This window comes from Epinephelus lanceolatus, chromosome 15 (assembly GCF_041903045.1).
Source record: "Epinephelus lanceolatus isolate andai-2023 chromosome 15, ASM4190304v1, whole genome shotgun sequence".
NCBI classification, from domain to species: domain Eukaryota; kingdom Metazoa; phylum Chordata; class Actinopteri; order Perciformes; family Serranidae; genus Epinephelus; species Epinephelus lanceolatus.
Genome location: NC_135748.1, coordinates 38,966,520 through 38,977,953, shown reverse-complemented (window position 1 = coordinate 38,977,953; position 11,434 = coordinate 38,966,520). Strand labels below are relative to the sequence as shown.

Genomic DNA, 11,434 nt, shown 5'->3' with positions numbered 1-11,434 from the left:
TTAATTCCTCAGACCACCTTAAGACATAAACAGACCCCGGAAGCTGTTGTGTTTTGTTTTGTTTTTTTGAAAAACTTTATTGAGTTAAACATGTACACAGTTCATATTTTAAGTTATTTAAAACTGTTGTGGAAATTGTGAATTGTGCAAATAGTGCAAAGAAATAAATAGTGTTTGGATTTACATGGACCAGGTGATTATGTGCATGTGTCTATGTAGAGCATGTAGGATTTATACAGACAGTAACAGATGATATGTACAGTAAAATTATGATACACAACATTGACGGTTTTACTTCGAGTGCTCTTGACTACACATAACACTTACCAAAATAAGAGCAAAAATAGGAAAACATTGGTGGTCCAGTGTAATTTGAATCCGTAATTCATTTGTAATTTAAAAACAAAACAAACAACCAAAAAAACACAAAAACACACCAAAATACCAAGGTTCTCTCTCTTTTTTTTTTGTTTAAAACCAAAAACGAAAAATGAGAAATTGTTGCTGAATCGAAACAAATAAACAAAATAAAATAAAATAAAATAAAAAATGTAAGCTTCTAAGTGATTAGAAAGGATTTATCTATTTATTTATTTATTTATTTACTTATTTTTCAGCTTTATGTTGATTTCCTGCCAAGCTACGCCTTTATCCTTCAGTCCAGTAGGTGGCTGTAATGCACCTAAAGGTTGGTTTTCCAACCGCCATTTTGACTCAATAAGGAGAAGAAGAAGAAGTGACGTTATTGTTTCCGGGTCAGTTTGGATTAGATGACGTTCCGCTGGGAGAGTTTCGGTGTTGTGCAGCTGCTGTTTGATTAAACACACCGACAGTCGGTAAGTCGGTTATGAATCTTCTTTAACGTAACGTGTTTGTGATCCTCACACACTTTAAAGTGTCTCACAGGCTCCGTGTGGACTCTGAGTGCAGCTAACACACGGCTAACATACAGCTAACACACGGCTAACACTGCCAACTGCTAACATCCACTCTGCCGACGGTAACTGCTAACGGCTAACTGCTAACTGTTAAGCTAACGTTAGCACCGAGAGACGCTGTAAACAGCTGACATGTTGTTGATAAACTGATAGACGATCGATTAATGTTAATATCGATATGATAGCGTTATTAGAAAGGACATGGGTCGACATGATAATTAAGTTTGAACATGATTGTGGTCTCATCGATTAAAAAGCTGAAACTTAACCTTTGCATCTGTCGAGTGTTTAAGATCAACAACTCGATCAGTGTGTGAACTGATTTTGATGAAACACTGAATTTATCATCGTTGGTATTTTTATTAATCCTTTCCAATAAGTGTGAGGAGAAAAATCTGATCATTGTCCAACAGCAAAATCAGGCCGTCTCTGACGTGTCAGGGATTTACAACATAACAAACAGCAACAGCTAAATCAAAAAGATAATTAATAATGTTCACGGTTCATGTTGTTATATTAATGTCATGTCTCTCAAAGACAGAGTTAACATGGAACAGCACATTAAAGTTTTGAAAGGAGAGGACTACTCTACGTCTGTTACATCATTCACCACTGATTGTATCAGCTGTTTACCTTTATTAATGCACTGATCTTTTTCCAGAGGGAGATTTATGGACTCAATCTGTGACTGAAACCAATCTGTCTTTTCATTTCAGATGAATCTGTCAACCATTCTTATTTTCCAGGCCTGGAAAAGTCATTGAATTTATTTGTGTGTAATACAGTGTACAGTGTGTTACAGTAATCTACCGTTGTTAACCCTCCAGGTAATGTAACAGAACATCAAATGTATTTTCTGTAGCTGTTGATGTAAAGTGACGTGTCAATGTGTGAAGCTTTGTTTACCATCACGTATGTTTTTTTATTTTCTCCCCGCGTTCTGTCTCTCTCCTCGTGTATGCCAGCTAGCTGATGTCATGTTTGGATAGAGGTTGAATTTGATATGTTTGAAAAATGCTGGACAAGTAGGGCAAGAAAAAAAAATGTTAGCAAGAGGCCTTGAAAAGCCATGGAAAAGTTTTGTCCATGAAAATTTGTCAAAGATCTTTAGTTTACAGAATAAATACTCACAGAATTTAGAATCAGGGTAAAAATGGACTTAACATACAATTTGAGTAGTTTCTGATTATTTTCTGTTGGTGGCTGCAAACTTATCAAGGACCCTGAATATTTCTACATGCAATCCAGGAATGTAAACTGGTCAGCACAGAGTTGTGGGTCATGTAGGGAAGTGGTTGGGTATGACAGTACCTAAATCACCAAAGCTTTCCCTTAACGGGCATCAAACAGAATTGCGGAATGCACCAACATATGACCTTGTTGTGATAAATGTAGGGGTCGTCACAGCTACTCGAGTGATCCTCAGATTCTGGAAGAGTACATCACCTCCAGATTTTGAAAGGTGGAAGGAATCTGTGTGAGAAATTGTGTCATATGAACACAATAAAGTTGAAAGCTTTAAGGGGTCATGGGCAGACATAGTTGTTTGTAGTATTTCTGTTGAACAGTAACAAAGACGTGTTTAGTTGTACTGCTGTGGTTGCTAAATTACTATCATGTGTAAAAGAAAGTGTAGCTGCCAGGTGCCTGTGGATATGTTGTGTTCCAATAACAGTACTGTCGGTTTGTTCAGATATGACTGAATAGATAAATAAAAATTTGAATTATTAAAAATCAGGGACCCTGCAGATCCAAGTTTTATAAGACAGTCTTAAAAATGCTAAGACTTGCTGGATTTACAAATCATTTTATATCTGACATTGCATTGTGAAATCCCCAAATAATTGGAAACATTTCTATACGTATCGTTTTAATGTACTGAATGCCTCTCACATAAACGTCACACAGATCAGGACAGTGGAAACAACAACACTCATGTAGCTTGCCGACAAATGGGAGGTATTTCTCAGTTCTGTTGGACCCTTGTCTGTGCCACGGGACACGCCATGTTTTTTGTTGCTATAAACATTTGGCCAAAATTGTCCTTGACCCACCAAAACTGATGTTGGTGCATGTTTTTTTCCCTTCAGTTTTGGTTATTATAAAACGAGTCCTAAATTTCTTTCTAAGTGACAATAAGAAGCAGTAAACTGAAGAAACCCTGAAAAAAGTTATTATCAGTAGAGTGGATAATTATTTTTCTGTTGATCCACTTATTGATTTACTGCCATCAGTGTTCTGTTGTTGAGCCACGCTCACATGACTGAGCTCCATCTTTTCACCAGCACAGAGATGATAACACGGTCATTAATGTAGTACACACACACACACACACACACACACACACACAGGATACACTCGACTGAAATCTATCAGTTTCATCACTCTTCCAAACTCTGTGACACGTGAATACATGAAACATACTGTCAGAAATGCAGAGTTACACCAACAGACATGTTTATTTGTTTGTTGTTTATTTACTTGTGACAGTGACATGTCACAAGTGAGAGTTACTTTAACTTTTTTTACCTGAAGCATCAGTCCCGTTGCTATGGTTACCCACAGTGAACAGGGGTCAACCTGTAGACCTGCTGTTCCTAAACATGTCATGTTGTGTTCAAAGACCTCTGTGAGTGTGGACCTTGTAGATCGGTTGACTCTTCTTCCCTCCTTTGTACAGGAAGTGGGTGTCTGCAGCGTGCGAGACCTTCACCTGTCAGCTGACCTGCTGACTCACTGAGCACGCTCAGTAGGGGGGTTCCCCTCCACAAGCACACAGGGAGATCTCTGTTGTAACACACACACGGTAAGCTCCATCAGCTGTCTCTCACACTAATGTTTAAATGTTATTGATGATGTGGACATGAAGTTATTGATTATGTAAAGAGCTTTATCACATTTATTCTTTTAGCTTATGTATTTATTATTAATGGTTAGTAAACTTGTTTTTATGTATCAGTTAATAATCTGTGAATCTGGTTTCTGAGGATGCAAGATGACATCACCGAAGCTGTGTCTTCTGTCAGCCTTTCATCATGTGACATCATGTTTGTTTGTGTGTCTCAGGAGTAGTTCAGACCGCCACCATGGTGTTAGCTGACTTGGGGAGGAAGATCACCTCGGCGCTGAGGTCACTCAGCAACGCCACCATCATCAATGAAGAGGTAACGTGATGAGGTCATGTGACCTGAAGACATCTGATTACTAACTAGCGATAGTCCTATTTCAGTCTGAGGACCCACTCTGAGTCCTGAGGGCTGGGAGATCTGGGTCCTATGGGCATGATCTGAGTCCAGAGGACCATACCTGATTCTAGAGGACCCTATTAAGTCCAGAGGACCCGATCTGAGTCCCAGGGATCCAATACAAGTCTTGTGGACCCGATCTTAGTCCTGAGGACCTGTTTTGAGTCCCGTGGACCCAGTCTGAGTCCTTAGGACCTGATCTGAGCCCCAAGGGCCAAATCTGGGCCGAATTAAGTCCCAAGGAATCGATTGAGTCCAGAGGATATGATCAAAGTTCTGTGGACCCGATACGCATCCCGTGGATCCGATCTGAGTACTTAGGACCTGATCTGAGCCCTGAGGGCCAAATCTGGGCCGAATTAAGTCCCAAGGAATCGATTGAGTCCAGAGGATCTGATTTGAGTTCTGTGGACCCGATACGCGTCCCGTGGATCCGATCTTAGTCCAAGGACCTGATCTGAGTCCCGAGGACCCATTCTGGGTCTTTAGGGCTCGATCTAAATCCTGAGGACCCGAGCTGAGTCCTGAGGACCTGATCTCCGTCCCAAGGTCTCAATCTAAGTCCAGAGAACCTGATCTGAGTCCCTAGGGCCTGATCATATGTGATCTAATGTTAGAAACCAGCCTGTAGACGGTCACCTGTCTGTGTTCCAGGTGTTGAATGCCATGTTGAAGGAGGTGTGTGCGGCTCTGCTGGAGGCCGATGTCAACATCAAACTGGTCAAACAGCTGAGAGAGAACGTCAAGTGAGTATCAAACACCTGAGTCCAGAATCCTGGACTACGAAGCAGGATCTGAGGTTAATGAGGTGACTTCAGGATTAACCCTCTGTTTTCAGAACTATGAAGCTGGTTCACTTTGTCACGTCACACATGAAAATAAATAAATGAAGGATTGATCATGATGCTGAATATTGATAATCTCTGTTTTTGTCCCTGCAGGTCTGCCATAGATCTGGAGGAGATGGCCTCAGGTCTGAACAAGAGGAGGATGATCCAGCACGCCGTCTTCAAGGAGCTTGTCAAGGTCAGACCGTCAGGCCTGGAAAAGTCCTGGAAGAGTCAGGGAGCTGAAAATATTTTGACACAATGTCAAATATTATATAAAGCCTCACTTTTCAACTTTTCATTTCTGTGAACTAGAAGTTACTGAGGATCAACCACTGTGTGTGTGTACTGTGTGTATTTTCAGCTGGTGGACCCCGGTGTGAAGGCCTGGACTCCAACGAAAGGAAAGAACAATGTCATCATGTTTGTTGGTCTGCAGGGCAGCGGCAAAACTACAACCTGCTCTAAGGTGATATCACACACCTGAAAAATAGCCCCGCCCCCTCTGTAGATAAAACCCACTCACTGTGCTGGTCTAGGTTGTGTTGTAGTTTGATTCAGGGTCCCCCCTTCTGTCTGTAGTCACACTGATTGCTTTGTTTCCTGCAGCTGGCCTATTATTACCAGAGGAAAGGCTGGAAGACCTGCCTGATCTGTGCCGACACCTTCAGAGCTGGTACGCATCCTTCACTCACCTGACGCCACCTGACGTACACTCACTGTAACCGTTTCAGTCGTCAGTGTTTTAAATGTTTCCTCCTCTCTCCTCTCAGGTGCCTTCGATCAGCTGAAACAGAACGCCACCAAAGCCAGAATCCCGTTCTACGGCAGGTGAGTCATTCAGGTGTCGCCCCCTGCTGACTGTTAACCCTGCGTGGCACACCTGTGAGTCACACCTGTGTGTTGTGTTCAGTTACACAGAGATGGACCCGGTGGTGATCGCTGCGGAGGGCGTGGAGAAGTTCAAAGCTGAGAACTTTGAGATCATCATCGTGGACACGAGCGGACGACACAAACAGGAAGACTCGCTGTTCGAGGAGATGTTGCAAGTCTCCAACGCTGTGGTGAGTCCCTGAACGCCTCGCCGCAGGCCTGTGGTCGGTGTCTGATCTTACTGCAGGGCTGTGAAGTGCTCTGTGGTCGGTACCTGCAGTGGTGCATTGTCTCAAGTGTGTGTGTCTCTCTCTCCCTGTGTTTCCATAGCAACCAGACAACATTGTGTACGTGATGGATGCATCGATCGGTCAAGCCTGCGAGTCTCAAGCAAAGGCCTTCAAAGACAAAGTGGACGTGGCGTCAGTGATCGTCACCAAACTGGACGGGCACGCCAAAGGAGGAGGAGCTCTAAGCGCGTAAGACCTCATGATGTCAGAGCCTGTGTAATGTCACAGTGACCTTCTGCCTGCTGACGCTGTTCTTCTTCTTTTCCTGTTTCCTGTCAGTGTGGCAGCCACCAGGAGTCCCATCATCTTCATCGGAACAGGAGAACACATCGACGACTTCGAGCCGTTTAAGACTCAGCCATTCATCAGCAAGCTGCTCGGTAATGAACTTCTTACAGTGTGGTCATGTACTGACACTTTTTACAGCGTGGTGATGTATTGACTAGGAAGGGCCATGAGTACTAGAGTACTCGAGTACTCGTTTGGACGTCACAATTGATACAGAGTAATCGCCACCCAACCTCCCACATGTCAACATGACAGGGCTAACTGTTAGCATCACACGGCTAACATTACCTAATGGTTATTGATGGGTTAAATGACAAAGTCCAGCCATTTCAAGTGTTGATGTGAGTTTGTACGGACTGTTAGATGGCTTGGTGTCTGATGTTACCTGCCGCTGCTGTGTTAGCTAACGTTGATGCTAACCGGGCAGACATTGAACTGACCGTGAGGAGACTCCAGACTCTGGAGATGATCCTAAAGTGCTTCTTCTAAGCTGTAACCAACAACATAAGCAGCAACAGAAAGTTACGTCAGTTACTATTCTTACGTTAGATTATTTTCTCTATTATAATTCAATGTGATTTCAAGAATATGAAATGATTTAAGAGGCGCACTGACACCTTGTGGTGACTGTCGGTAGTGACCAGTACGTTTTCATGATTCAGTTTGAAATCAGACGACTCAACAAAACATAAAAAAAGTCACTGCACCGCCTTATTTACACAACCACAACATTGCTACAACATCACTGAGCTGCCATGAACATGTTGTCTTGAGTGTTTCCATGGAAACCTCCACTAACTCCTCCTCTTCCTGTCAGGGATGGGAGACATCGAGGGTCTGATCGACAGAGTGAACGAGCTGAAACTGGACGACAACGAGGAGCTGATCGACAAACTGAAACACGGTAACAAACAACACGGCATCAGTCTTCATACTGTTGTGACATCACTGACACCTGTAGAGTCAGATGACACGTAGAACACAGAGTATAGAGAACAGATTAACACTCAGTAAATTACACTTAAAACATGCAGTTCATTTTGGGTATGATGAGTGACCTTTGACCTCTGATCCCAGGTCAGTTCACCCTCAGAGACATGTACGAGCAGTTCCAGAACATCATGAAGATGGGACCCTTCGGACAGATCATGGTAAACACTGCTCACACCTGAGAGTCACATGACCTGGATTTAAGCAGTAACTGACTCTGTCTGTCTGTCTGTCTGTGATGCGTTCAGGGGATGATTCCTGGTTTCGGTACAGACTTCATGAGTAAAGGAAATGAACAAGAATCAATGGCCAGACTGAAAAAACTGATGACGATCATGGACAGCATGAACGACCAGGGTAACACACACACACAAAGAATTTAAGTTTTTAATTATAGCTAAATAATTCCTACATAAGACGCTAATTTTAGTGGTTCATTTTTTTTCTCTGTGTGTCTCCTCAGAACTGGACAGTAAAGATGGAGCAAAGCTGTTCAGTAAGCAGCCCAACAGGATCCAGAGAGTCGCTCGGGGGTCTGGAGTCGCCACCAGAGACGTCCAGGAGCTGCTGACTCAGTACACCAAGTTCGCCCAGATGGTGAAGAAGATGGGCGGCATCAAGGGACTCTTTAAAGGTAGAGACAGAGCAGCCGAGGGGAGGATGAGGGGGCGCCGTGGGGGACCGTCGGGGACTGAGCAGTCTGGGGGTTGAACCTGTGTCTGATGTTTATTTGGCGTTTTCCAGGAGGAGATATGTCGAAGAACGTGAACCCGTCTCAGATGGCTAAACTGAACCAGCAGATGGCCAAAATGATGGACCCCCGAGTCCTGCACCACATGGGTGAGTCCTGGTTTACCTGTCCAGACCACCTGTCTGTCACACTTGCAGGATCTTACTATGACACGACTTCATTCAGTCGGACAGGAAGTTCACATCAATTAAAGTTTAGTAATATAAAAAAATGGAGCCTGACAGACGGCTGGTGAATAACAATTAACATAATGACGTGTGTTTTGTTTTTAAGGTGGTATGGCAGGCCTTCAGTCAATGATGCGTCAGTTTCAGCAGGGAGCGGCCGGCAACATGAAAGGCATGATGGGATTCAACAACATGTGACCGCCGACCAACAAGCTGCCTTAAAACATACAAACTACAACTTAAAGCTCCGCCCCCTGACAGGTACAGGTGGAGAGGGGCGGGGCTCGGAGAGTGAGAGAGAGAGAGAGAGAGAGCAGGAAACATTGAGAGACAAAATAAAAGCAGGATGTTTGAATTTTCGTTCTGTCGTCTGCTGCTTTTAGAAAAACACCAGAAGAAGAGTAGCGATGATTTAAAGGAGCAGTTTTCTTCCAACTGAAACTTGTTGGGACTGCTCCTTTAAATGATGGAGAGGAGGACAAGCTGGGTGTTTTTGGGCCTCGTTAATTTAATTCTGTATAAGATGTTTGTGTATAAGATTTAAACAGAGCAGAGAGTCCGTCCTGATTGGACGAGGAGATGCCACACGATGATGATGATGATGATAACATTAGGTAGTGACAGTATTTTTGTCATATAATAAACATTTGTATTGCACCATTTTAAACCTGCGGTGTTTTTATTTCATTTCATTTCATTTTGATGGGTTGACTTAAAAAAAAGTTACGACAATTATAATCATATAATTATAACTAATCGTATGTCATATCTATGCACAAACACACAACCTTTTTAAACCAGATCAGAGTGGGTATGTTGAGGATATTTACCTTCATAGGTTTTTGAACAGAAACGGAAAAAAAACAGTTCACATTAAAAGACTTAAGTCAGAAATTACTGTGACAGATTGAATTAAATGTTTAATTTTGACCTAAAAAAATCTAATATTGACTTAAAACGTTATTTAAATCACCATCACGTAAGAGTACGGATTTAATTTAAGTTGTTTTTTTAATTAATTTTTTTTATTCAGAATTCAAGTATTTATTGGTTTGAAAGGCTTGGTACATGACATACAGTACAGGCCAAAAGTTTGGACACACCTTCTCATTCAATGCGTTTTCTTTATTTTCATGACTATTTACATTGTAGATTCTCACTGAAGGCATCAAAACTATGAATGAACACATGTGGAGTTATGTACTTAACAAAAAAAGGTGAAATAACTGAAAACATGTTTTATATTCTAGTTTCTTCAAAATAGCCACCCTTTGCTCTGATTACTGCTTTGCACACTCTTGGCATTCTCTCCATGAGCTTCAAGAGGTAGTCACCTGAAATGGTTTTCCAACAGTCTTGAAGGAGTTCCCAGAGGTGTTTAGCACTTGTTGGCCCCTTTGCCTTCACTCTGCGGTCCAGCTCACCCCAAACCATCTGGATTGGGTTCAGGTCCGGTGACTGTGGAGGCCAGGTCATCTGCCGCAGCACTCCATCACTCTCCTTCTTGGTCAAATAGCCCTTACACAGCCTGGAGGTGTGTTTGGGGTCATTGTCCTGTTGAAAAATAAATGATCGTCCAACTAAACGCAAACCGGATGGGATGGCATGTCGTTCAGTGTGCCTTCAATTTTGAATAAATCCCCAACAGTGTCACCAGCAAAACACCCCCACACCATCACACCTCCTCCTCCATGCTTCACAGTGGGAACCAGGCATGTGGAATCCATCCGTTCACCTTTTCTGCGTCTCACAAAGACACGGCGGTTGGAACCAAAGATCTCAAATTTGGACTCATCAGACCAAAGCACAGATTTCCACTGGTCTAATGTCCATTCCTTGTGTTTCTTGGCCCAAACAAATCTCTTCTGCTTGTTGCCTCTCCTTAGCAGTGGTTTCCTAGCAGCTATTTGACCATGAAGGCCTGATTGGCGCAGTCTCCTCTTAACAGTTGTTCTAGAGATGGGTCTGCTGCTAGAACTCTGTGTGGCATTCATCTGGTCTCTGATCTGAGCTGCTGTTAACTTGCGATTTCTGAGGCTGGTGACTCGGATGAACTTATCCTCAGAAGCAGAAGTGACTCTTGGTCTTCCTTTCCTGGGTCGGTCCTCATGTGTGCCAGTTTCGTTGTAGCGCTTGATGGTTTTTGCGACTCCACTTGGGGACACATTTAAAGTTTTTGCAATTTTCCGGACTGACTGACCTTCATTTCTTAAAGTAATGATGGCCACTCGTTTTTCTTTAGTTAGCTGATTGGTTCTTGCCATAATATGAATTTTAACAGTTGTCCAATAGGGCTGTCGGCTGTGTATTAACCTGACTTCTGCACAACACAACTGATGGTCCCAACCCCATTGATAAAGCAAGAAATTCCACTAATTAACCCTGATAAGGCACACCTGTGAAGTGGAAACCATTTCAGGTGACTACCTCTTGAAGCTCATGGAGAGAATGCCAAGAGTGTGCAAAGCAGTAATCAGAGCAAAGGGTGGCTATTTTGAAGAAACTAGAATATAAAACATGTTTTCAGTTATTTCACCTTTTTTTGTTAAGTACATAACTCCACATGTGTTCATTCATAGTTTTGATGCCTTCAGTGAGAATCTACAATGTAAATAGTCATGAAAATAAAGAAAACGCATTGAATGAGAAGGTGTGTCCAAACTTTTGGCCTGTACTGTATATATATTACTTTCTGGGCATACAAGAATACAAGGTATGTATTTTTTCCAATATGGAGGCTGACTCCAGTACATAAAGAAAAATTAAAGTTTAGAAGGAAAGAGAAGAAGACAAGCTAATAAACAAAAACATGGCACACACATGTCCTCATACATCACTCTACAGTGTCACATAGTCATGTAGGCTTATCTTCCATTTTGATTTGAGTCCACACCCGGTCCCAGGGAGACACTCTGTCTCCTGATCGCCACTTTTTCTACTGAGCATACATTTAAAAGATGCTATTTCCACCACTGCTTTAAAAGTTTAGGTGTTTGGGGTTAGCACTGTGGGTGAGTCTCCACCAAAGATCCTATGTTGATATGATGAATCACTCTGTCGTGGAA

General features: G+C 42.6%; 1 protein-coding gene across 2 annotated transcripts; it reads left to right on the top strand.

The window, feature by feature from the left end:
• The first annotated feature begins 727 nt into the window (after positions 1-727).
• On the top strand, positions 728-9,036 carry srp54 (signal recognition particle 54). Of its 2 annotated transcripts, XM_033643481.2 has the most exons (18): positions 745-836; positions 1,655-1,765; positions 3,619-3,744; positions 4,005-4,102; positions 4,838-4,929; positions 5,125-5,209; positions 5,375-5,479; positions 5,620-5,686; positions 5,784-5,841; positions 5,924-6,074; positions 6,214-6,362; positions 6,453-6,553; positions 7,279-7,365; positions 7,539-7,612; positions 7,700-7,808; positions 7,915-8,085; positions 8,196-8,291; positions 8,476-9,036. In XM_033643481.2, the coding sequence occupies exons 4-18, from the start codon at positions 4,025-4,027 to the stop codon at positions 8,565-8,567; spliced, it is 1,515 nt and encodes a 504-aa protein (XP_033499372.1). In that variant the 5' UTR covers positions 745-836; positions 1,655-1,765; positions 3,619-3,744; positions 4,005-4,024; the 3' UTR covers positions 8,568-9,036. The 2 variants fall into 2 exon arrangements, with proteins under 2 accessions (XP_033499370.1, XP_033499372.1); XM_033643479.2 differs by lacking the exon at positions 1,655-1,765 and having other exon boundaries at positions 728-836.
• Positions 9,037-11,434: the final 2,398 nt, after the last annotated feature.